This window comes from Oncorhynchus kisutch, linkage group LG1, assembly GCF_002021735.2.
Source record: "Oncorhynchus kisutch isolate 150728-3 linkage group LG1, Okis_V2, whole genome shotgun sequence".
Classification (NCBI taxonomy): domain Eukaryota; kingdom Metazoa; phylum Chordata; class Actinopteri; order Salmoniformes; family Salmonidae; genus Oncorhynchus; species Oncorhynchus kisutch.
Window position 1 is genome coordinate 65523253 of NC_034174.2, and position 27280 is coordinate 65550532.

Consider the following 27280-nt stretch of genomic DNA (forward strand, 5'->3'; position numbering starts at 1 on the left):
GGCAGAATGCGAAAGTGCATGGAATTGTCTAATACAAAACCAATGGAAGTTGTCCCTGAAAAGGAATGTGAAGCTCAATGGGTTGAAGTTCATTTCAAATATGATACACTACACACTTACAATAGACCAAATATTTTATTCAATTACATATTTACAAAGTGAAAGATCTATAGAAATAGGAGGGCTGACTGCACTGGGGAATGAAACATGGGCAGTTCTTACTTTTAGCTATCAGGCATGACAACTTACAAACATAATGCCGTCAATAGCATTTTCATCGCATTGATACACATGTACTATATCTAGGGCCAGGAATTTTTCTTGACCACATGACCAGACCAAATAAACTCCACGCCCTTATTTGGTTTAGAACAGCTAAATTGTCTCTGGCAGCCAAATACTCCATCTAATTGCAGTACGGTTCTAGAAACATCAAGCCATCTACTTTCATATGCAAAATGTACACTTACTCTGTTATTTAAGCAATAAGGCCCGAGGAGTTGTGGTATATGGCCAATATACCAGGGCTAAGGACTGTTCTTAAGCACGACGCCACACGGAGTGCCTGGACACAGCCCTTAGCCGTGGTATATTGGCCCCACATTACAAACCCCAGAGTAGCCTTATTGCTATTATAAACTGGTTACCAATGTAATTAGAGCAGTAAAACTAAACGTTTAGTCATACCCATGGTATATGGTCTGATATACCATGGCTTTCAGCCAATCAGAATTCAGGCCTCAAACCACCCAGTTTATAAAACCGGTTTTAACAGTTGCAGCCGACAGTATCTTTCAGTGACAACGAGTTTGTGGCGTCCATCTTCCGTTTACACACAGGGTGTTGGAGATGCAGATCGGTAATTAGCAAAGGTAGTCGACTCAGTCTTCCATGCGTTTTCCGTAAACAAGCACTGTAACATGGAAATATGGCCGTGTGGGAACCCTAACCCAATAAATGTGCATTTTTGTCCAACGCTGATATGAAAGATAGTTCCTTATGTTCCAAAATCAGGACGCAAGTGATGCGTATTAACTTTTAGTGCAATGGTCGGTGCTCTTAATTAAACTCCCCCGGCCAGAAGATACTATCATCAATAGGCGCTAAAGGTACTTAGCATATATGAATGTGCTAGACCCTACCCATACCCCACACACAATATCAATAAATTACGCTGAAAATAAATTCAATACGAAGCATTTAAGGATGAGGCTAAACTTTAACAAATAATTTTTTTGTGATTACAAATCTATTAAATGGTTGATAGGTAAGAATGAAGCCAACTGATGTCCATAGGGTCTGGATGCAGCAGGTTCAATTCTAGTGTGCGATGAGCTCATGATGCCAAGTGAAGATCTGCAGAATAGAGAAATAGTTGAGACGAATGACTCGCTATAGAATACAATCGTTCTCTTGAAACAGATGTATTTCTGGTGCTTTTACTTACAACAGCTAGCCATCCTTTGAGGCCGTGTTAGGCGTGCCCATCTTCAGGTTGAACTCTTCAAGCTGAGGAACATTTAAGAAATTCAATGTCATTAAAAGGCTTTTTGCCGTAACAAGGACAAAAATTTGGATGAATGGTGAGTTATAGGTAGACAAAAGGCCAACATACCCAGGTTCACTAAGATTCATTCAGTTTACCCAAGGGAGAACTTTTCTTCCATACCAAAGACATTAATTCCAACAATTACAATGCAATACAAAAGTTTAAAAAAATATTTTTTAAAAGCACCAACCTTATTTTTCCTTCATTAATTATCATGCCACTGGTTGTTTCTCCCCTTGTCTCCTTCTCAGCCTCTGGTTCAGAGAGCAAGCCAGGGTCCGTTATAGCCACTTTCTCCACAGGGTCTGCTAGCAGTTTCTCACCATCTATAATTGCATCGTCCTCTCCTTCTCGGTCTTTCTCAGCCTTTGGTTCCAAGAGGACCGGAGGGCCCTTTACAGACACTTTCGCCACATGATCTGCAAGCAGTTTCTCCTCTTCTAACATAGTTTCTTCCTCTCTTTCTGGTTCTTTGTTGGGCCCTGGTTCAGGGGGAAGCCCAGAGTCATTTGTAGCCACTTGAGGAACCCTTTTCTCTAATGTGTCTGCAAGCAGTTCCTCCCCTTCTGTCATTCCTTCCCCCCCTTCAATCGTGGGTGCTGGTTCAGAAATGGCCTCAGTGCCTTCAGCAGCTGCTTTTGCCTTTGCCAGTTTCCCCCTTGTTAAATAGGTTCTGTGTACCCTTATGAATATCCCTGGGTAGTATATACCTCCTTTTTCCTCTAGTGTTTTCTTTTTTTTCTTTTTCTTGGGCCATGGTTCAGAGGGGTTCCCAGAGTCCATTGCAACCTCTAGAAGAGGCACTTTTTTCTTAGTGTCTACCAATGGTCTCTTCCCTTTGTACTGGAAAGCCTTTTTCCTCCTCTTTGCAAAATGCTTCTTCTTCCCTTTTATCTTGCACTGATGCCTCTTTAGACTTCTCATTAGAATCTTCATGAAGATACCTGGATACAACTTTTTTTTCTTGGGGCCCATTTCAGAGGGGGCCGCAGTGTCCATTGCAGTCACCTGAGGAGCCACTTTCTCTGCAGCATCAGCATGTAGTTTCTCACCTTCTGGTTCTTTCTTAGGCCCCATTTCAGATGGTGTCTCCACATTCTTTGCAGCTTCCTGAGGGACCACTTCTTCAGCAGTGTCAGCATGTAGTTTCTCACCTTCTGGTTCTTTCTTAGGCCCTGTTTCAGATGGTGCCTCCAAATTATTTGCAGCTTCCTGAGGAACCACTTCTTCAGAAGTGTCAGCATGTAGTTTCTCACCTTCTGGTTCTTTCTTAGGCCCTGTTTCAGATGGTGCCTCCAAATTATTTGCAGCTTCCTGAGGAACCACTTCTTCAGAAGTGTCAGCATGTAGTTTCTCCCCGTCTTTCTTGGGCTCCGGTTCAAAGGGGAAGTGAGGGGCCACTTTCCCTGCTGCTTCTGCAAGCAATCGCTTTCTTTTGCGCTGGTGAACCTTGTTCCTCCTCTTCGCAAGCCGTTTCAAATAATACTGGAACTTCCTTAGATGACTGTGATAACTCTTCATGAATATACCTGTGAAGAATAGATTGTTTCTCCTTTTTGCTTTAATCTTGGACCCTGGTTCGGGGGGGGACTTCTTTGTCGCTATCTGAGTGGTCAAAACCGCGGGGGACTTCTTTGTCACCATCTGACAGGACACTTTCCCTCGGGCATGCTTCTGTGTCTTTTTCCTGCGATTTCTAGTGGGTTGGATGTATGTGCATCTCTGACTTAAGACTGCTCGAGTGCTGGCAGGCTGGGTGTATGTGTATGTCTGGTTTAAGGCTGTGGTACCATTAGAGTAATATGGGGGGAAGTTGGTGTAGGGTGGATACCCAGGGGGGTTAGGTTGGCGGGGCTTGTTACTAGGCAGCATGGCACCAGCTGGCATGATTCCAGGAAGCATGGTACCAGGGGGCATGATACCAGGGGGCATAATACCAACGGGCATGGTACCGGTGGGATAACCCCACCCTGGAGGGAAGGCCATGGTGTAGGGGCTGCTGTGGTATGCCATATACTGAGAGTACTGGGTGGTGGAGTAGGTAGCCATCATAGATGCATGGGGATGAGAAACAGGGAATATAGAGTCCATGGAGTATGAGTAGAGCTCAATGGAGCGTTCCCTGGACTCATCCCCATACCCATCCCTCTCAGATCTCTCTCTGTCCCAGTCTCTGGTCCTAGAACGTTTGTCTCCGTCTCTGGTCCTTTGCAGCCACCTGTCTAAATCCTTGGCTATCTCTCGTTTTCTGTCTCTCTCAGATCTGTCCCGGTCTTTCTCTCGGCCTCCGTCTCTGCTTTTCTCTAAGTCTCTGCCCCCGTCTCTCCTAGATCTGTCCCGGTCTCTCTCTCGGCCTCCGTCCCCGTCTTTATCTCTGTTCCTTTCTGATCTGTTTGTTTCTCTGACTACCGGTATGTCCTTGTCTCTCTCTCTGGTACTAGAGTGTCTGTGCCCGTCTCCCTTTCGGTTTCTCTCAGATCTGTCTCTTTCTCTGACTCTGTCCTTGTCTCTGGTACTAGAGCATCTTTGCCTGCATCTCTCTCTCGCAGGACTTTCCCCTTCTCTGGCTCTGTCCCTTTTCAAGTCTCCCATCTTTCCATATAGCCTATCATTGGTCCTGTCTGTCAGCCGACCCAACTCCTCAACCCCCAAGTCCAGCCCAACAATCTCCAGCAGGGTCTGCATCCGCTCGTACCGCTGCTCATCCTCAAGCCTCACCTTCTTCTCCTCAAATGGAGAAGACTTGGACCTACTGCTGTAGTCAACATGACCCTCGAGCCGAGTCGGCCAAACTTGTGGTAGCTCCTCGCCCACAATGAGTTGCTCATTTTCGTCGTTGACGATCTTTGAGAGCTTGGTGAGGTCCACACCTTCATTGAGGACATTAAGGAAGCGCTGGAAGCCTGTGGCTGCTATGTCTTTCTTCTGTGTCCTGAGTGAGTGAACTGGCCTCTGAATGGTTGGATTATGTTGTTTATCATTAGCGACCACCTAACAGGAAACATGAAGAAATATAAACAAACTGGTGCTGGGCGATTAACCAACATTTTGATTATGTTCAATTATTTGAATACCATTTCGTTCAGTTTTTTTCTGTGAGCTCAATGCGCACAATTTCTCAAGATATCAGATCCAGCCTGAACTGTGCGATGTAGTAGGGAATTGTAGTTTCAAACAGGCCAATATTATACATGGTTTAGCGCATAAAATGTGGTAATTAACTACAATGACCATAATCCATTGCACATCTACTTGTCCGGTCTTTCATGCCTGCTACTGAAGAGAGAAGAATGCACAATTCCGAGGTGATATAGAGAGCAGCTGTTGCTCTGTGAGCTATCTCTACCTGAAAATACATGATCTAGTTGGTATTCAGCAGTCATAAAATTATGCCTATTCAAAGTATTTACTTTGAAGAACTACAAAATAGCGATTTTGTAAGACCGCATAGGCAGCAGCTCGATAGAAATGAGATGACTTGGAATGAAATAGTCATCAAATAAAACAAATGTAATATACACAACTGAAATATTTTATTAAATTAAAGTAATGTGAATAAATGATTAATAAGTGATAAGCAGTAATTGACAGTCACAACCATCATGGTACTTTTATTCATTGTTTTACTCTGTTAGAGCATTCAACCCACAATGCATTTAATGTTTAAAATCCAAAAAAGCACTAATCGCTCAGCACTAAAACAAACAAAATGTGTTTGATCAGCACCGCGCCATCAAATGTTGCTTCATTTACGTATTTCACACTACCTTTGTGTTATCATGGGCTTGCTATGTTCATCTGTCACAACGAATGTATTTGGTTGCATTTTGTCAAATGCATTTTACTCAGAATGAGTCATTCTGCAATGATTGGCTTTTAGCTGGCTAGCTAGGCTACAAGTCCATCTAAATGACTGTTTGCATGCTAGGTAGCAATTGATGCATCAGGTGGCTGACAGGGATAACACTAATATAGCCATGACATTTTAGAAAAAAACTGAACTTATAAGAACACAAAAAATATTATGAAGCGTACAATAAGTAGGCACTTCATATCCTGCGTATTTGGAATGGGTGTCAATGGGAGAAATAAATTGAATTAATCGGGGGCCATGATTTTCTTGACTTCCTTATGATACTTTTGCCCATCTCTATGTTTTGTGATGGCATCATACCTCATTGTTGGGAGAGCGTCGTTGGTTCATTAAACCCTTCACTCTCAGTCTCAGAGGATGGGCCTCTTCATTTTCTAGGGGAGCGCTAATCATCAGCTCCAATGCTCGCATCTTGTTTTGTTTCTTCAGCTTGGCAGGGGTATCCTAGAGGAAAATAGAGACAATATTTTAGTATGTGTAATGCAGTTGTCTCTGAATAGTGATCCAAGGTCAGTTTTTATTTACCCCAGACTCTTAATGGGTAACTGATCTTAGAACTGTGTTTGGAGAAAAGGGGGTCTGCTGCTAAGTCCATGTAGTAGAAAATCAGAATCCAAACATCAGGAAAGATCTGATGGTCATCCTGATGAAGGCTGTTGTAGTCACAACACATTTGTGGATTTCTTATTTTTGCTATGCATGAGACAAAAAATAAAGGCGTTGAAATGTTTTACGCTACACGCTAGTACCTTGATTATTGGCACAAAGGCTTTTTTGGCATCGTTTACAATCCATCATCAACTTCTTTTGGATCTATCAGGGAAAATGTATTCATAACAGTGTTGAGGTCGACTCTGAATTTTATGAAATTCAACCCATTAATTGAAATTTGAATTTAAATTGTTTATAGGCAGAATTTTAAATAAATTAAACTTAGACATATGCGTCTCAAACCTTTGACAAATACTTTGTCAAAATCACCTGACACCTCTTACTAAAGAATACAGATACCATTTTAAATGTTAGTTTGATTATAACTCAATGATGTCAAACAGTATTTTGTTTGTATTTTTGTCATGAAATGTTCACTTCCATTCTGGAGTGTTTAATCTAATGCATTCTGAGAAATGTATGTTTTTCTATCATTACATTGAATAAGACATAAAGCGAATGATTGATAATTAGAGACAACCTACATAACTAGCTTTGAATATCTCCAGACCACTATAATTATAACTCGTTTTAGGAGGATGAGTTTAAAAAAAGGAAGTGTTTGAAGAACATGTTCAGCCCAGGGGTCTAGCAGTATAGCCCTTACCCACCTTGCGTCTTATTTTCCGACCCTAGACTGTGCCTGTTTGGTGACACTTTTCCCACGTCGGAGGGACTTTCCGTGGTTGGTAGACTGTTGATTCGCCGAGCAGTGCCCAGAAAATAATACAATTAAATTGATTGATTCTACCCCCCTTCCTTCCAAATCAAACATGGATTCCAATTTCTGTTATTGCTTTGCAAGCACACCTCTGTGTTTCCCACCTGTTTGGCTTAACTAATCAGCCGTCGCAATACGGGCGACGTGCTGCAACAGACAGGAAGTAGAAATGGAGTGTGTGCGAGCAAACATTTGAGCAAACATTGAAATCCATCTTTGATTAATAGTAATTTCAGCGTGACTTAACTTGAACGCCCGAAGACTGAATGCCCCAAGACGGAACGTTAAATAAATGTACTTACACGTTATTAACTGTATACATGACGGCGAGCTTGTAGGGCTACAACATGTCAAACAGTATTGGTCACCATACATGATGTCAACATGAACATAACGATAGAAAAAAAATGAAGGGGAATTCAACCCAAATCTAGATTTTTGCATGAACTATCCCTTTAATTCTGCTTCCTGTGGGGTGTGACCAATTCAAATCCAAAACTTATGGGAATTAATGACCAATTACCAATTCAGAATTGAACCCAACCCTGATTAATAAATACAGAACTAATAGGTACATACCTTACGCAGTAGGTACCGTACCGGTGTTCTTCTGAGCTTACTCAGAATGTCCAGCACCCTCCGTTTAAGAGGTAGGCATATGCGTGACGACTGGTCCGCGACATTACTGTATCTTTGGAATGTTGTATCGTTTACCTTCCTCTGTTTAGACATGCCCTTCGCTGTTGCGGATGCAGCCTGTGTTTCAGGCATGTCCTTAGCTCTGCGTTTAACTTTTTGCAGAGCAAGAACAGCTTTCTTGCGAGCTATCTTTTCCTCTATGACCTTCAACTCGTTCTTCTTACGAGCGAGTTCCAGGTCCTCCACACTGAGCACCACAGGATCTCCATCAATGTCCCTATCTGTGTCTGGGGAGAAGGGACCACTGCTACCCCTCAATGAGCCTTTGCTCCAGTCTCTGGATGATGGGTACATGATGTAGCTCATAGCAGAGGAAGCACCATACTCCTTCCCACCTTCTCTAGTTCGCCTCATGCTGGAGTATTCACTGTAGGGCTCTCGGGGCATAGCCTGGCCATTGCCTCTCTTCTCAAAGCTATCGTCCCATTGTCCTGAGCTCGGTCCTCCGTACTCCCTCCGCCGACTGTACCTCTCTGGTTCTTCATACTCCCTCCTCTGACTGTGCTTCTCTGGATCCATTCTGCCAAGGTGCCTGAGCTGGGCTGATACTCCAGGTTCACTGCAGAGAATAAAGAGGTGGTGAACTGTACTGTGTGTCTGGGTGACAACTATATAAACACTAACGTTAAGTATGTGATGAATATAAACATGTTTGCTGTTGATTATGGATGTATTAGATGTTATTTGCCCATAAATGCACGTTTAAGGCAAGACATCACTAAGGACTCAAACGAATTAACAAGCTTCTAAACAAACAAGTTACATTCCAATATATACAGTTGAAGTCGGAAATTTACTTACACTTAGGTTGGAGTCATAAAACTCGTTTTTTATCCACTCCACAAATTTCTTGTTAATAAACTATAGTTTTGGCACGTCTGTTAGGACATCGACTTTGTGCATGACAAGTAATTTTTCCAACAATTGTTTACAGACAGATTATTTCACTGTATCACAATTCCAGTGGGTCAGAAGTTTACATACACTAAATTGACTGTGCCTTTAAAAAGCTTGGAAAATTCCAGAAAATGATGTAATGGCTTTAGAAGCTTCTGATAGGGTAATTGACATCATTTGAGTCAATTAGAGGTGTACCTGTGGATGTATTTCAAGGCCTACCTTCAAACTCAGTGCCTCTTTGCTTGACATCATGGGAAAATCAAAAGAAATCAGCCAAGACCTCAGAAAAGAAAATTGTAGGCCTCCACAAGTCTGGTTCATCCTTGGGAGCAATTTCCAAACGCCTGAAAGCACCATGTTCATCTGTACAAACAATAGTACGCAAGTATAAACACCAAGGGACCACGCAGCCGTCATACTGCTCAGGAATGAGACACGTCCTGTCTCCTAGAGATGAACGTACTTTGGTGCGAAAAGTGCAAATCAATCCCAGAACAGCAGCAAAGGACCGTGTGAAGGTGCTGGAGAAAACAGGTACAAAAGTATCTATATCCACAGTAAAACAAGTCCTATATCGACATAACCTGAAAGGCCGCTCAGCAAGGAAGAAGCCACTGCTACAAAACCGCCAGACTACGGTTTGCAACTGCACATGGGGACAAAGAAAGTACTTTTTGGAGAAATGTCCTCTGGTCTGATGAAACAAAAATAGAACTGTTTGGCCATAATCACCATCATTCTGTTTGGAGGAAAAAGGGGGAGGCTTGCAAGCCAAAGAACATCATCCCAACTGTGAAGCACGGGGGTGGCAGCATCATGTTGTGAGGTTGCTTTGCTGCAAGAGGGCGTGGTACACTTCACAAAGTAGATTGCATCACGAGGAAGAAAATGATGTGGATATATTGAAGCACCATCTCCAGACATCAGTCAGGAAGTTAAAGCTTGGTCGCAAATAGGTTTTCCAAATGGACAATGACCCCAAGCATACTTCCAAAGTTGTGGCAAAATAGCTTAAGGACAACAAAGTCAAGGTATTGGAGTGGCCATCACAAAGCTCTGATCTCAGTCCTATAGACCATTTGTGGGCAGAACTGAAAAAGCGTGTACGAGCAAGGAGGCTTACAAACCTGACTCAGTTACACCAGCGCTGTCAAGAGGAATGGGCTAAAATTCACCCAACTTATTGGGGGAAGCTTGTGGAAGGCTACCTGAAACATTTGACCCAAGTTAAACAATTTAAAGGCAATGCTACCAAATGCTAATTGTAATATGTAAACTTCTGACCCACTGGGAATGTGATGAAATAAATAAAAGCTGAAATAAATCATTCTCGCTACTATTATTCTGACATTTCACATTCTTAAAATAGTGGTGATCCTAACTGGCCTAAAACTGGGATTTTTTTTAAATGAGGCTTAAATGTCAGGAATTGAGAAAAACACAGTTTAAATGTATTTGGCTAAGGCGAATGTTAACTTCCGACTTCAACTGTATGTAGTTGCATTTGTCTTCTATAATAACTTCGCTTGCTTGTACGTTATTGTTCTGAATGTCAGCTGAAATGTGCAAGCGTTCGCCAGCTAACGTTAGCAAATGTTAACTACCTAGCTAGTTTGTAATTTAACTTTCAGAGCAGGCTGGCATATACCTTGCTAGCTAACGTCTGTAAATGCAAGCATGTGAGAATATCGACAAATTCATGAAATTGCCACATTGCACATTTTCCACAATAAGTGGTTGCAAACATTGACTATAGCTAATGGTTGTTTACCTCGATGCTACCCTCGCGCAGGTCTTTGTGTTCACTGTCTCATTCTGGATCTTGTGGTGTCAAACAACTAGCATACCAGTCTCTCTTAAAAATCGGAGTGCTTTGACTTTCATATAAATGGTATAGATTAGGTTAAATTTGTTATAAAGGCAACTGGTCAACCAACAAACTCGTTTCCTGTCTACATCGTCTATGATTTCTGCTTCATAGGATCTATACTGCCACCAATAGAACGGAGTGCGAAGAGCATGGCATTTTCTAATTCCAAACCAATTTAAGTTATTCCTGAAAAGAAATGTGAAGCTTAATGCCTTGGTTAAATTACTTTGACATACTCCACACTTACAATATTAGACAGAATCTTTTATTCAATTAAATATATACAAAGTAAAAGATGATCTATAGACTGAAGTGGGGGAATGAAACACGGGCAGTTTTCTTGCTATCAGGCATGAGAACTTGCAAGCATGTCATCAATGGTCTTTTCATTGTATTGACACACATGTACTATGCCCAGGGCCAGGGGTCTTTCCTAACCACATGACCAGATCAAGTAAACTCCACGCCCTTATGATTTGGTTTATAACGGGAGAGAAAATGCGTTTGCTGAGCAGATATAATAGTCAAGAAAGACCACTGGCCATACCCATACCACATACAATACAAAACATTACACTGGAAATAGCTTCAACATGAAGCTTTGAAGGATGAGGTTAAACTATAACAAATCCTTTGCTAGTGTCATTACAAATCTAGCTTCTTTTAGGGACCACTTCTTCTACAGTGTCAGCATGTAGTTTCTCCCCATCGATCATTGTTACTCCTTCTGGATCTTGGGCTCATCTCCAAAGGGGAAATCCTTTACAGACACCCGAGGAGCCACTTTCCCTGCTGCTTCTGCAAGCAATCACTTTATTTTGTGCTGGTGAGCCTCATTCCGCCTCTTCAAAAGCCGTTTCCTCTTACACATATGCTTCCTTTGATGATTATGATAACTCTTCATGAAAATACCTGTGAAGAATCTATTGTTTACCCCCTTTGCTTTCTTCATTCACCCTGGTTCAGAGGGGGACGTCTTTGTCACCATCTGACAGGATACTTTCACTACATCTTCTGCATATTTCTGTCTCTTCCATGTTTATTCTTTTCACTTTCGCTACGGCTTCTGCATGCTTCTGTCTCTTTTCCTTGCAGTTGCTAGAGGGCTGGGTGTATGTGTATCTCTGAGTTAAGACCAACCAATCACATTTATTTATTTATAAAGCCCTTTTTCATCAGTAAATGTCACAAAGGGCTTAGACAGAACCCAGTGCTTAGACAATGTGGCCCAGTCCGAAGATACCCCCAGACAGGGCCAACCAGGCAGGATGTAACTGCTTAGGTGAAGTGAAGGCCATCCTCACTAGGAGAATGCTGCTTTTTAGTTAGCTTGTCAACAGTATCAAAAATACATTTTGGATCGTTTTTATTCTCCTCCTGTTTGGAAAAGTAGGCTAATCGAGCGGCATTGAGGGCTTTTCGATATTGCGCTTTACTGTCTTTCCAAGCTAGTCGGAAGACTTCCAAATTGGTGGAGCGCCATTTCCGTTCCATTTGTCGGCAAACTTGCTTCAGGGCTTTGTTATTTTCTTTATACCAGGGAGCTAGTTTCTTGTGACAAATGGGAGGGTTACGTTGGAGGGGCAAGACTGCTGCAGTGCTGGCAGGCTGGGTAGATGTGAGCTGGAGGTTGCTAGTAGCAGGCTGGGTAGATGTGAGCTGGAGGTTGCTAGTAGGTTGGGTAGATGAGAGCTGGAGGTTGCTAGCAGGCTGGGTAGATGAGAGCTGGAGGTTGCTAGCAGGCTGGGTAGATGAGAGCTGGAGGTTGCTAGCAGGCTTGGTGTATGTCTGGTTTAAGGCTGTGGTGCCATTAGAGTAATATGGGGGGAAGTTGGTGTAGGGTGGATACCCAGGGGGATTAGGTAGGCGGGGCTTGTTAATAGGCAGCATGGCACCAGCTGGCATGATTCCAGGTGGCATGGTAACAGGGAGCATAACACCAGGAAGCATGGTACCAGGCGGCATGTTACCAGGCGGCATGTTACCAGGCGGCATGTTACCAGGCGGCATGTTACCAGGCGGCATGTTACCAGGGGGCATGTTACCAGGGGGCATAATCCCAGGGGGCATAATACCAGGGGGCATAATACCAGGGGGCATAATACCAGGGGGCATAATACCAGGGGGCATGGTGCCAGGGGGATAACCCCACCCTGGAGGGAAGGCCATGGTGTAGGGGCTGCTGTGGTACGCCATATACTGAGAGTACTGGGTGGGGGAGTAGTTTGCCATCATAAATGCATGAGGATGAGAAACAGGGAATATAGGGTCCATGGAGTATGAGTAGAGCTCAATGGAGCTTTCCCTGGACTCATCCCCATACCTATCCCTCTCAGATCTCTCTCTGTCCCAGTCTCTAGTACTACAGTGGCTGTTCCAGTCGCTCTCGCTGTCCCAGTCACTGGTCCTAGAACGTTTGTCTCCGTCTTTGGTCCTTTGCAGCCACCTTTCTATATCCTTGTCTATCGCTCGGTTTCTGTCTCTCTCAGATCTGTATTTGTCCCGGTCTCTCACTCTGTCCCGGTCTTTCTCTCGGCTTCCGTCCCTGCCTTTCTCTGGGTCTCTGTCCCCGTCTCTCTCAGATCTGTATCTGGCCCCGTCTCTCCTAGATCTGTCCCGGTCTCTCTCTTGGCCTCCGTCCCAGTCCTTCTTTGGGTCTCTGTCCCTGTCTTCATCTCTGTTCCTTTCTGATCTGTTTGTTTCTCTGACTACCGGTATGTCCTTGTCTCTCTCTCTGGTACTAGAGTGTCTGTGCCCGTCTCCCTTTCGGTTTCTCTCAGATCTGTCTCTTTCTCTGACTCTGTCCTTGTCTCTGGTACTAGAGCATCTTTGCCTGGATCTCTCTCTCGTAGGACTGTCCCCTTCTCTGGCTCTGTCCTCTCTGTGCCCATCTCTCTCAGATCTCTCCATTTCTCTGACTATATCCTCCTCCCTCTCTCTGTCCTTGTCTCTGGTACCAGAGTGTCGGTGCCAGTCCCTCTCAGATCTGTCCCTCTCTATGTCCCATACCCTGTTACTAGAGCTGCTGTATTCACCAGTCATGTTTGAGTGCTGGTTTAGAAGGGGGCTGGCGCTGTCTGATGGTAATGAGGAAGTACTAAGATGTTTAAATGAGGGCTCGCTCTCCTTTTTCTCTTTTCCCTTCTCATTCTCGAACTCCTTCCTTTTCAAGTCTCCCATCTTCCCATACAGCCTATCATTGGTCCTGTCTGTCAGCCGACCCAACTCCTCAACCCCCAAGTCCAGCCCAACGATCTCCAGCAGGGTCTGCATCTGCTCGTACCGCTGCTCATCCTCAAGCCTCACCTTCTTCTCCTCAACTGGAGAAGAATTGGATCTACTGCTGGAGTCAACATGACCCTCGAGCAGAGTCGGAGAAACTTGTGGTAGCTCCTCGCCCACAATGAGTAGCTCATTTTCGTCGTTGACTATCTTTGAGAGCTTGTTGAGGTCCACACCTTCATTGAGGACATTGAGGAAGCGCTGGAAGCCTGTGGCTGCTATGTCTTTCTCCTGTGTCCTGAGTGAGTGAACTGGCCTCTGAATGGTTGGATCATGCTGTTTATCATCAGGAACCACCTAACAGGAGACATGAGGAAATATCAATGACTATCTATCCACTTCAGCTATAAACAAACAAAAAGTGTATGATCTGCTTACATCATCAAGACGGCCCATCAAACTTCATTTACGTATCGTTTATGTGTGCATTTCACACTACCTTCGTGTTATCATGGGCTTGCTATATTCATCTGTTGTTTGTTTTGGTTGTTTCAGATTATTTTGTGCCCAATAGAAATTAATGGTAAATAATGTAATTTTGGAGTCACTTTTATTGAAAATAAGAATAGAAAATGTTTCTAAATACTTCTGCATTAATGTGGCTCCTACCATGATTACGGATAATCCTGAATGAATCGTGAATAATTATGAGTGAGAAAGTTACAGACGCACAAATATATCATACCCCCAAGACATGCTAACCTCTCACCATTACAATAACGGGAGGTTAGTCTTGTGGGTATGATATTTGTGTATCTAACTTTTTCACTCAGAATTATTAATGAGTCATTCAAGATTATCTGTAATCATGGTAGGATCCACATTAATGGAGAAGTGTTTAGAAACTTATTCTATTCTTGTTTACAATAAAAGTGACTCCAAAATTACACAATACATTATTTACCATTAATTGTTTGTTTTTAAATCCAAACCTGTGGAGTAGACACAAAGTAAGATAAAATGCTTCACTGTCCCAATAATTACAGAGGGCACTGTATTTGATTGCATTCTGTCAACTGCATTTTACTCATAATTACTCATTCAGCAATGATTGGCTGTTATCTGACTAGCTATGCTATAAGTCCATCTCAACGACTGTTAGCATGATAGGTAGCAATTGATGCATCTGAAAGGATAACAACATTTCCACGCAGGTGTTTGACGGACACTAATATAGCCATGACATTCTAGACAGCACTGTAGGCCTATAAGAACACAAAAAAAGATTATGAAGTGCACAAGTAGGTACTTGATATCGAGCGTATGTGGGAAGGGTGTCAATCGCAGAAATCGATTGTATTAAATCGGGGTCCATGGTTTTCTTGACTTGCTTCTTATGATACTTTTGCCGACCTACTTTGTGATGGCTACATACCTCATTGTTGGGAGAGCGTCGCTGGTTCATTAAAACCTTCACTCTCAGTCTCAGAGGATGGGCCTCTTCATTTTCTAGGGGAGAGCTAATCATCAGCTCCAATGCTCGCATCTTGTTTTGTTTCTTCGTCTTGGCAGGGGTATCCCGGGGGAAAAGAGAGAATATTTTAATATAACATATGCCATTTAGCAGACGTTTAATCCAAAAGCGATTTACAGTCATGCGTGCCTACATTTGACATATGCGTGGTTCCAGGAATCTAACCTAGTACCCTGGCGTTACTAGCGCCACGCTCTACCTACTGATCTACAAAGGACCACATACTAAAAGGACCATTTTAGTATGTGTAAGGAAGTTGCCCCTTGGATTGTGATCCAAGGTCAGTTTTTATTTACCTCTTAGCAGTAGAAACACCTGGTTCTTACATTAACTATTAAGTCCATGTGGTAGAAACATCAGAATCCAAACACCAAGAAAGATCTGGTAGTCATCCTGAGTGTTTTTTTATTTTTTATTCTTGCTACGCATAAGCCGTAAACAATAAAGGCGTTTTACTTTTTTCCACTACACACCTTAATCAAAAAAGCATTTGTGCAAAAAACTTGGGAGAGCGTTTTTTGCACAAATGCTTTTTTTAAATTATTTACTATTAAGCATCAACTTCTTTTTGATCTATCAGGAAATATCTATTCATAACAGGGTTCATTCGGAAAATAAAAATTATATTCAAGACATTCATTGAAATTTGACCCCACAGGAAGCAGAATTTGAAATAAAGGAAGTAGAATTGAATTAAAATCAAAGAAATGTAACTGAGACATGAATATATGTCAATCATTGACAATGATCAATTAGCCTTTAAAAATGATAAACTTGGATTAGCTAACACAACGTGCCATTGGAACACAGTAGTGATGGTTGCTGATAATGGGCCTCAGTACGCCTATGTAGATATTCCATTAAAAATCAGCCGTTTCCAGCTACAATAGTCATTTACAACATTAACAATGTCTACACTGTATTTCTGATCAATTTGATGTTATTTTAAATGGATTAAAAAAAGTGCTTTTCTTTCAAAAACAAGGACATTTCTAAGTGACCCCAAACTTTTGAACGGTAGTGTACATGTTTGATTTGAATACTTTCTTGTGCACAGGTAATGTGAGGGATGCCGATTTAATAAGAACGGTCTTCCGACTATGGATATATCTTCAACGTCAGACACGTGCTGCTAAAACACGTAGTCATTTCAATGTGGCTTAACTTGAACGCCCGAAGACTGAATGCCCCAAGACGGAACGTTAAATAAATGTACTTACACGTTATTAACTGTATACATGACGGCGAGCTTGTAGGGCGACAACATGTCAAACAGTATTGGTCACCATACATGATGTCAACATGAACATAACGATGTATGGAATAAATGATCTATTTGAATTTCATTGAATTCAATTCTACAGACAACTCAAAGTAAGGGGAATTTGACCAAAACTATCCCTTTAATTCAAATTAAATTCTGCTTCCTGTGGTGTGTGGCCCATTCAATTCAAATCCCAACATTTTATGGAAATGAAAGACCAATTAGCAACTAAATTCAGAATTGACCCCAACCCTGATTAATAAATACAGAACTAATAGGTACATACCTTACGAAGTAGGTGCCGTACCGGTGTTCTTCTGAACTTACGTAGAATGTCCAGCACCCTCCGTTTAAGAGGTAGGCATATGCGTGACGACTTGTCGGTGACCTGGTTGTATGTTTTGAATATTGTATTGTTTATCTTGGTCTGTTTAGCGATGCCCTTCACTGTTGTGGATGCAGTCTGTTTTTTAGGCATGTTCTTAGCTCCGTGTTGAAGCTGTCGTGTAGCAAGAACAGCTTTCTTGCGAGCTATCTTCTCCTCTATGACCTCCAGCTCCTTCTTCTTACGAGCGAGTTCCAGGTCCACACTGGGCTGCACAGGGTCTCCATCAACGTCCCCATCTGTGTCTGGGGAGAAGGGAGCACTGCTACCCCTCAATGAGCCTTTGCTCCAGTCTCTGGCAGATGGATCCATAATGTTGCTCATAGCAGAGGCAGCACCAGACTGTAACTCTCTGGTTCCATTTGGCATGTTATCTTCCAGCGTGTCTGAGCTGGGATGACTCTTCAGGTTCACTGCAGCATAAAATAAAAATGTAAGAAGACATTGGTGAGCTTAATGTAAGTTACACGTTGTTGTGTACTGTCGTGCTAGGTTGCCTGGCTACCCAAACTCCTTGCTCCGGCCAAATGCTATGCCCTAGGATGTGAATGCATTTATCTGCAATGAGTCTGGATTGTTTGTCACTAGTTACCACAGCCTCAAAGTCCAAATGGGCTATATCGTAAAGATTCAAGAAAACAAGCTGTTTGGTCTTAATTTAAGGTTAGGCATGAGATTATCAGTGTGGTTAGGGTTTGGTGGGTTTATGACTTTGTGGTTGTGGTAACTAGTGACAACCGTCTGGATCTGAGTACCTCCCCGCAAATTTCTAGAACGCAATCTCATTCTAACCGTTCCGATTGGTCCCAGAAACCGATCAGTTGGGTTTTTAAAATTCGTTATTGCCGTTGATACGCTGGTTAGAAATTATCCAATCGCTGATGACTGTTTTGTACAACCCTAATTTTGACATCACCACAAACAACTTCAATAATGGCAGTCACTAGAGCTAGGTTTCCATCCATTTGGAGACAGATTTATGCGAATATTCTAGAATCTGGATAAAGAAAATAGGCGCATTTTACAACCAGTGGTGTTTTCCACCGGTGGTGTGATAGAAATCAGTGTGTGCACAAAAAGTACCTTTTCGCTAAGTTTTCATGAACTGAATTCTATCGCATTTTCAACTCTACAGATAGTTTTTGGCACAAAAACTGTTGTGTAAAATAGCAAATGTGCTTACGCTAGTATTGGCATGTGCTCCAGCTAACAGTTCGCAGATACAGTGCAGGTAGGTTGTGCTGGTAAACTAGTCTACATGATGAGATTATTATGGATAAGAACAAGAATATTTTTTATTTGTCAAATGGCAGTCAAGCATCGATCATGTCACTTGTTCAGCCTCTCTTTCGTATCATCTGAGATTGCTGCGGTCATCCCCCTCTTCAAAGGGGGTGACACTCTAGACCCAAACTGCTACAGACCTATATCTATCCTATCCTGCCTTTCTAAGGTCTTCGAAAGCAAAGTTAACAAACAGATCACCGACCATTTTGAATCCCACCCCACCTTCTCCACTATAACTGCCATCGATAAGAGAAAATACTGTGCAGCCGTATTCATCGACCTGGCCAAGGCTTTCGACTCTGTCAATCACCGCAGACTCAACAGCCTTGGTTTCTCAAATGACTGCCTCGCCTGGTTCACCAACTACTTCTCTGATAGAGTTCAGTGTGTCAAATCGGAGGGCCTGTTGTCCAGACCTCTGGCAGTCTCTATGGGGGTGCCACAGGGTTCAATTCTTGGGCTGACTCTCTTCTCTGTATACATCAATGATGTCGCTCTTGCTGCCTGTGATTCTCTGATCCATCTCTACGCAGACGACACAATTCTGTATACTTCTGGCCCTTCTTTGGACACTGTGTTAACAAACCTCCAGACGAGCTTCATTGCCATACAACTCTCCTTCCGTGGCCTCCAACTGCTCTTAAATGCAAGTAAAACTAAATGCATGCTCTACAACTGATCGCTGCCCGCACCTGCCCGCCCGTCCAGCATCACTACTCTGGACGTTCTGATTTAGAATATGTGGACAACTACAAATACCTAGGTGTCTGGTTAGACTGTAAACTCTCCTTCCAGACTCACATTAAGCATCTTAGAATCGGCTTCCTATTTCACAAAAGTATCCTTCACTCATGCTGCCAAACATATCCTCGTAAAACTGACAATCCTACCGTTCCTCGACTTCGGCGTTGTCGTTTACAAAATAGCCTCCAACACTCTATTCAACAAATTGGATGCAGTCTATCACAGTGCCATCCGTTTTGTCACCAAAGACCCATATACTACCCACCACTGCGACCTGTACGCTCTCGTTGGCTGGCCCTCAGGGTAGCCTAGTGGTTAGAGCGTTGGACTAGTAACCGGAAGGTTGCAAGTTCAAACCCCCGAGCTGACAAGGTACAAATCTGTCATTCTGCCCCTGGACAGGCAGTTAACCCACTGTTCCTAGGTCGTCATTGAAAATAAGGTAAGGTAAAGCCCCGCCTTATCTCAGCTCACTGGTCACCATAGCAGCACCCATTCGTAGCACGCGCTCCAGCAGGTATATTTCACTGGTCACCCCCAAAGCCAATTCCTCCTTTGGCCGCCTTTCCTTCCAGTTCTCTGCTGCCAATGACTGGAACGAACTGCAAAAATCACTGAAGCTAGAGGCTCATATCTCCCTCCCCAACTTTAAGCATCAGCTGTCATAGCCCATCTGTAAATAGCCCATCCAACTACCTCATCACCATACTGTATTTATTTATTAATCTTGCTCTTTTGCACCCCAGTATCTCTACTTGCACATTCATCTTCTGCACATCTATCACTCCAGTGTTTAATTGCTATATTGTAATTACCTCGCCACCATGGTCTATTTATTGCCCTACCTCCCTTATCTTACCTCATTTGCACTCACTGTATATAGACTTTTTTCTACTGTATGTTTGTTTATTCCATGTGTAACTCTGTGTTGTTGTTTGTGTCGAACTGCTTTGCTTTATCTTGGCACGGTTGCAGTTGTAAATGAGAACTTGTTCTCAACTAGCCTACCTGGTTAAATAAAAGTTAAATATATATATATATATATATTTTTTTTTTTTATTAATACGACCTTCAATATTTATTGGAAAGGAGCATCAAGATCACTATGCACTAGTGCTGAGCAATTAAATGTCTGTTGTTTTCTGTTTTTAAAGTACAATATTTTGTTTTTTTAAACAACAACTAATTGACCAATGTCGGTTCAATTATTTGAATTCCATTTTATTCCGTTTTTAACTGTGAGCTCAATGAACACATAGCAGTTTCTCTAGAGATAAATCAGATCCAGTCTGAACTGTGCGATGTGGTAGGGAGTTTTAGTTTCCAACAGGGCCAATATTCATCATAGTTTATCGCATAAAACATGGCAATTAACTACAATGACCACAATTCATTGTGCATCTACTTGTCCGGTGTGTGTTTCTTTTACAGAAGAGGCAGAAGAATGCGCCATCGCAAGGGGATATAGAGCAGCTATTGCTTTGCACCGTATCTCTAACTGAAAATACATGATCTAAATGATTGATAGTTGGTATTCAGCAGTCATGCCTTATTTACTTTGAAGATCTACAAAATAGTGATTTTGTCAGACAGTATAGGCAGCAGCTCTATAGAGATGAGATGACTTGGAATGAAATAATAGTCATCAAATAAAACAAATGTAATATACACAACTGAAATAAATATGAATAAATGTTGGTTAATAACTGATAAGCAGTAATTGGCAGTCACTACGATTAATTAGTTGTTTTATTCTATGTTAGAGCATTCAACCCACATAATGCATAGTGAATTTATTTTAAAAATCATCAAAACTTAAATCGAAAACGGTTATTTTTTACTAATCAATCCGAAACCTACCTCAAAAAGCACTAATTGCTCAGAACTACCATTCACTTTCATCACACTGTGAAGTTCTTCATAACTCAGCTGTAGTCTAATAAACTGCATGGTTTCCCAAGTCATAGTGGCAGGACCACACACAGTATCATCGTGTGACTCCAAGTTTAATATGATGGTTATTAGATCAATAGCGTTTCCACCGCCATTTCTTGCGAAATACATTTACTGACATAAAAAGATCCCACCATGTCGAACGACCAAATTATCTTTTGTCATTTATAAAATTGTATCATCATAGCTTTATACGTACAGTGCATTTGGAAAGTATTCAGACCCCTTGACTTTTTCCACATTTTGTTACGTTACAGCCTTATTCTAAAATTGATTAAATAAAAAAATCAATCTACACACAATATTCCATAAAGACAAAGTGAAAACCGGTTTTTAGATTTTTTTTGCAAATGTATAAAATATATATAAATAAATAATTGACATTGAGCTCAGGTGCATCCTGTTTCCATTGATCATCCTTGAGGTGTTTCTACAACTTGAATGGAGACAACCTGTGGTAAATTGAATTGATTCAACATGATTTGAAGAGGCACACACCTGTCTGTATAAGGTCCCACAGTGACAGTGCATGTCAGAGCAAAAACCAAGCCATGAGGCAGAAGGAATAGAACACAGTAGCCTCCATCATTCTCAAAGAAGTTTGTAAGCACCAAGCACCAAGACTCTTCCTAGAGCTGGCCACCCGGCCAAACTGAGCAATAGGGGGAGAAGGGCCTTGGTGGTGATATTTTTTTGGCACCCTTCCCCAGATCTGTGCCTTGATTCAATCCTGTCTTGGAGCTCTACGGAAAATTCCATCAACATCATGGCTTGGTTTTTGCTCTGACATGCACTGTCTGTGGGACCTTACAAAGACAGATGTGTGCCTTCCAAAATCATGTCCAATCAATTGAATTTACCACAAGTGGGACTCCAATCAAGTTGCAGAAACATCTCAAGGATGATCAATGGAAAAAGGATGCACCTGAGCTCGATTTTGAGTCCCATAGCAAAGGGTGTGAATACTTGTGTAAATAAGGTATGTTTTTATTTGATTTATTTTTGGGGAAAATTGATAAAAACCTGTTTTTGCTTTGTCATTATTGGGTATTGTGTGTAGATTGATGAGGAAATTTTATTTAACAATTTTAGAATAACATGCTGACCAAACCGGACACACGCGTGCGCCTGCATGCGCCATCGGGCGCATGTTGATTTTGTACCCCACACCAGACACGATCAGGACACGCAGGTTGAAATATCAAAGCTTGCTATTGCTAGCTCATTTGTCCTGGGATATAAACATTGGGTTGTTATTTTACCTGAAATGCACAAGGTCCTCTACTCCGACAATTAATCCACAGATAAAACGGTAAACTGAACTCCTTTCTCGTCATCTCTCCTCCTTCCTCAAGCTTCTTTTTTACTTCTTTGGACTTTATATGGTGGTTGGCAACCAACTTTACAGTGCATTACTATAACCGACTGGAGTGTGGATGTCAGTTCATCTTTCAATCACTCACGTGGGTATATGCTCCTAAAAACCCATGAGGAGATGGGCGAGGCCGGACTTTGCAACGCATTGAGCGTCACAAATAGAACCTATTTCTATTTTAGCGCCTGGCCACGCAGACGCTCGCTGAATCGCGCGAGCAGTGTGGGTGCAATGATTGAATAACATGTATGTGTACATTTATTTTGCAAAGCTCGCACACGTGAGCGGTATGGTCAGCATGTAAGGCTGTAATGTAACAAAATGTGGAAAAAGTCAAGAGTTGTGAATACTTTCCAAATGCACAGTACCGCGGCTAAGGGCTGTTATATGCACGATGCAATGTGGAGTGCCTGGATACAGCCCTTAGACGTGGTATATTGGCCATATACAACAAACCCCAGAGGTGCCTGCCTTATTGCTATTATAAACTGTTTAACAATGTAATTAGGAGAGTAAAAATAAATGCGTTGTCCTAGCCGTGGTACATGTAAGGGATAAACGCCGATGTTCTGTAAATTACCTTGGAAATAACGGACGATGCAGCGGGACGAGGTGGTCCCTTTTTTCAAGGTAATGTACAGAACGGAGGCGTTTATCCAGCTTATACCACAGTTGCCAAAAAATAAATAAATATGAAAGCACACATTTACCGGTACAAATACATATCTTTCGCTGATATTTTCATAAGCAAATTCATACTTTCTCATCTTTTGGTTTGCTAGAGATGCGACCCAGTCGTTCGATTAATTTGATATTTACAGACGTGACCCACTCGTTCGTTCTTAATGTTCTGTTCTTACCCCATGCTTGCTGCTAGCTAGCCAGCCAACTTGCTACAGCTACACAGTCATTCATTACCTCTGCAGCCAGAATAACAGCAGTTTATCCAGCTTATACCATAGTTGCCAAAGAAACAATACTAAGCACACATTTACAGGTAGAAAAAAAGGTTGATATTTTCATTTATATAAACAAATTCATGCTTTGTCATCTTTTGGACACGACCCAGTCGTTTGTTCTTTATGTTCTGTTGCCATGCTCTCTGGCAACATTCCTATCACTTTCTTGCGGCTAACACAGTCACTACCTCTGCAGGCAGAATAACAGCAAAGTAGCTGTTTTCTATTGACGTTCATTTGGATACATCCATAACAATGAGCTGATAATGCCCGGGAATAGATAGAAAACATCTTTCCACTAGATGTTGGAACATTGCTGCGGGGAATTCCTTCCATTCAGCCACAAGAGCATTAGTGAGGTCGCGCACTGATGTTGGGCGATTAGGCCTGGTTCGTAGTCGACGTTCCAATTCATCCCAAATGTGTTCGATGGGGTTGAGGTCAGGGCTCTGTGCAGGCCAGTCACGTCCTTCCGCACCAATCTCGACAAACCATTTCTGTATGGACCTCACTTTGGGCACGGGGGCATTGTCACGCTGAAACAGGAAAGGGCCTTCCCTAAACTGTTACCACTAAGTTGGAAGCACAGAATCATCTAGAATGTAACTGTACTGTATATATAGTGTAGATGTCCTGGATGGCAGGGAGCTTGGCCTCAGTGATGTACTGGACTGTCCGCGCCACCCTCTTTGGCGCCAGGCGATCGAGGGCAGTGCTATTGCCATACCAGCCTAGATCTGAACACAATCAGACCACATAGCGACTTTTGTGCATCTAGACCAGTCTTTTAAATGCGATTTCCGTATTCTGATACCGTAGCAGAAGTTGCATGTAAGTATCAAGTGTAGACACCAGGTCGTGTCTACACTTGACACGTACATGCGACTTATAGTATCAGCAGGGGTGCAACTTCCACTGGGGACGGCGGGACATTCTGAAATTGCATTTTTGTCATTGCTCCCCCCAATGTTGTTATTGCTGTGATACAAAACACAGTATCAGTGTGCTTTAGGACCATGCAGATGCCTCAGAGAGGTCGGGTAGGCTCTTTGGTGGTATCAGCCGGCTGGATTTAGGACCGCGCCGACACCACAGAGCGTGCGGACAGGCTGTGTGAAGGAAAAGCTTCTGAAAGGTTGGCTTATAGGACCGTCACGGGAGACATGAACAGAGGCAGGAGCTGTGTGTTGTGCTTTTTCTTTGAGTTGTAAAAGCAAGCAGAGCAGAAACTGTCTACTCTTTATTTGACTGATGCAAGGTAACTGCTATTTGACTTATTAACTGGAAAAAATAATTTATTCCCAGTGCTGAGCTAGTAGTGTAACTAACTGACTTAGCATTAGCTAATTTTCATCCCCTCTCAACTGAATTTCTGTCTAAAGTGAATTAACTAGCTACAGTGGCTAGCTAGTAGTTACCACAGCCAGTTCAGCTATAGCCATCTCAGTATCTGTCAGGTAGCAGTATTTAACATCTGTTGTGTGTATGGAAATATTTTGTAGCCTTTGTTTTGTCCTGTTTCAACAGAAGTAAATTAACTTGGCTAGTTTTTGCCAGTTGATGTACCATTAGAGCTAGCCAAAAGTTGTCTGATGCTAGCTCACTAACTTCAGCTATTATTTTTGCCTCAATCACACTAGATGAAACAAGCGGCCAAACGATTAAAGACCAACATTTAGACATTTGTTTTGACAGTGCAATATGAGTTTATTAGAGTCCGTATAGCAATGTAACGTTATTGATCTGGCGTAACTACATGACAGAAGTTTAAAGCTACAGTCTAGGATCTCGGAATAATGGTAATTTCAATTATTGAACCATTGGTTCTATTCTTGGATAATAATGTATAAATGTACACAAAGGTAATATTTGTAATGCCTCATTTTAGCAGGATCAGATTGTGACAGGGGTCTCAACAGGATCAAGAAACCAGGGAAGACCAGTCTGTGGTGCGGTAAGGTGAACTTATATGTTATGCTCTTGTGAAGGTTGGCTGAATTCTGGCAAAGAGTATGTTATTTTATCTCAGCATATCTACAGATTCTCCTTTCTCCCTGTTTTTGTTTGCTTGGAAATGTTGATACTGGAGACTGATATCAGAAGAAACTATGTAACCTAGCATTTATAGTGGCTAAGAAATGCATTGCTATTAATTGGAAGGTTGGTTATCCTCCGACAATGTCACAAAGGATGGCAGAAATGTAAAGATTAACGGTATAGTGTGCAACTTTCATAAGGTCTGGATGCCTTATATGGAATACTGTATGCATGAAAACATGCCCACGTCAGGGGAGATACCTATTTAGGCAATCCCTAGCTGCTGGGCTGCTCAGTCCTGGCCCAGGGGTCAGCCGTGTTGTTGGTTGTCATTCTGACCTTGGCCTAACACACCTGAAAACAATAATAAATGTTTCACTAAGATCCTAAAGCTGAGTGGGGTGTGATGGGTTGGGGCACTGCAGGGCGTTGGACCCCTAGGGACAAGACGGGGCGATCCAGCTATATTGTGTGCAAGTAAAAAGAGCTCTACAGTACTATTAGGCCTATGATATGAATTACAGTGCCCTCAGTAATTATTGGGACAGTGAAGCATTTTATCTTATTTTGGCTCTATCCTCAAAGTTTGGAATTTAAATCAAACAATGACTATGAAGTGCAGACTGTCAGCATTCAATTGAGTTTATTTTCATCCATATCGGGTGGACTGTTTAGAAATGACAGCACTTTTTGTACATAGTCCCCCATTTTAGGGGACCGAAGTATTGGGACAAAATTCACTTGTATGTGTATTAAAGTAGTAAAAAGTGATGTATTTGGTCCCCACATTCATAGCATGCAATGACAACATCAAGGTTGCGAGTCTACGAATTTGTTGGATACATTTGCTGTTTGTTTTGGTTGCATTTCAGATTATTTTGTGCCCAATATAAATTAATGGTAAATTATGTATTATGTCTATTTGGAGACACTTTTATTGTAAATAAGAATATAATTCGTTTCTAAAAGCTTCTACATTAATGTGGATGCTACCATGATTATGGATCATTCTAAATGAATCATGAATAATTATGAGAGAGAAAGTTAGACGCACAAATATCATACCCCGAAGACATGCTAACCTCTCACCATTACAATAACATGGGAGACTATACATTTTTTGGGAGGGGTACGATGTGTGCCTCTATAACTTTCTCACTCATCATTATTCACAATTAATTCAGGTTTATCCATAATCATTGTAGCATCCACACTCGTAAAGAAGCGTTTGGAAACATATATTATTATTTACAGTAAGTGACCACAAAATTATGCCAAAAGGGTCATATTAGATTGTGTACAAATGCAGGAAATTTGTTTGATGTCCCAAAAAATTGAGGGAGGTCCCCCAGTCCCCCCTCCAGGTTATGTCCCCCCTCACTTCTAAAACCAAAGTTGCACCCCTGGCTATCAGAATATGAAGATATCACAGAGAAGACTGGTCTAGACGCACAGAAGTGGCTTTTTGCTGATTGTGTTCAGATCTTGCTGACCACTTCAGGACGTGGTCAGGAATGCAATGCGGACTTCTCAGTCTGGATGCAATCAGGCTAACGAAATCGCATACAGTGGGCGACGTCATACGCAGTCCTCCTACAAGTCTCCATTAAACTTGTGTTTTGGGACAGACTGGCACTTTCTCATTATAACTTGTCGAAATTCGTTCCTAGCGTGTGAGGAACGCGATTGCTGGCTTCAAATGCTAGCCATAAATGCTAACTATGATCAGAATACTAAAGCTGCATGAATCTGAAGCGGAACCTCTTCTACTAAGCTAGGTAGCTAACGTTAGCTTGTAGCTATGCCATTTTCAGAACATGCTGTGAGCGTGACAGAAGCATATAGCCCAATAACAGTTTTTATCATAAACAAACACATTACCATATTCTTAAAAGTAAAGTGCAAGCAGTAGCTATAAAATTATTGTTTACCTCGTCTGCAACCTCACCCGCGCTCGTCTTAGGCCTTAAAGAGGGTACCATCTCATTATGTTCGCCATGTCATTTTAGATTTTGAGGCGTCAAACAAGTTCCACGCAATTGCATAAAAATGCATATATTAGCTAGTACAAAAGCAACGACCTAGCTAGCCAAGGACAAAGACTATTTTATTTTTCTGCTGTACCTGCTTCTGAAGATTTTTTCCCACCCTGTTATGATTCAAATTCCAATACTGCCACCAACAGGACGGAGTGTG

The 27280-nt window shown here is 42.1% G+C and overlaps 2 protein-coding genes across 2 annotated transcripts; both read right to left on the reverse strand.

The window, feature by feature from the left end:
- Positions 1 to 116: 116 nt before the first annotated feature.
- LOC109889291 (uncharacterized) lies at positions 117 to 10469 on the reverse strand. The gene is made up of 6 exons (XM_031830110.1): positions 10226 to 10469; positions 7435 to 8113; positions 5724 to 5867; positions 1740 to 4540; positions 1448 to 1509; positions 117 to 1356 (listed from the first exon to the last, which is right to left on the reverse strand). Exons 2-5 carry the CDS (start codon positions 8071 to 8073, stop codon positions 1491 to 1493), a joined length of 3603 nt encoding a protein of 1200 aa, XP_031685970.1. The 5' UTR covers positions 8074 to 8113; positions 10226 to 10469; the 3' UTR covers positions 117 to 1356; positions 1448 to 1490.
- Positions 10470 to 10567: 98 nt separating this feature from the next.
- Positions 10568 to 27260, reverse strand: LOC109889267 (uncharacterized). The gene is made up of 4 exons (XM_031830119.1): positions 27016 to 27260; positions 16631 to 17142; positions 14982 to 15110; positions 10568 to 13903 (listed from the first exon to the last, which is right to left on the reverse strand). Exons 2-4 carry the CDS (start codon positions 17096 to 17098, stop codon positions 11603 to 11605), a joined length of 2898 nt encoding a protein of 965 aa, XP_031685979.1. The 5' UTR covers positions 17099 to 17142; positions 27016 to 27260; the 3' UTR covers positions 10568 to 11602.
- Positions 27261 to 27280: the final 20 nt, after the last annotated feature.

Coding starts and splice junctions, on each gene's coding strand:
- LOC109889291 (XM_031830110.1), bottom strand. CDS start 8,073: ATGGATCCAGAGAAGCACAGTCAGAGGAGGGAGTATGAAGAACCAGAG. Junction 5,868..7,434: donor TACGGTACCTACTGCGTAAG/GTATGTACCTAT, acceptor ATTTTCCTCTAG/GATACCCCTGCCAAGCTGAA. Junction 4,541..5,723: donor GACGCTCTCCCAACAATGAG/GTATGATGCCAT, acceptor GTTTCCTGTTAG/GTGGTCGCTAATGATAAACA.
- LOC109889267 (XM_031830119.1), bottom strand. CDS start 17,098: ATGCCAAATGGAACCAGAGAGTTACAGTCTGGTGCTGCCTCTGCTATG. Junction 15,111..16,630: donor TACGGCACCTACTTCGTAAG/GTATGTACCTAT, acceptor ACCCCTGCCAAG/ACGAAGAAACAAAACAAGAT. Junction 13,904..14,981: donor GACGCTCTCCCAACAATGAG/GTATGTAGCCAT, acceptor GTCTCCTGTTAG/GTGGTTCCTGATGATAAACA.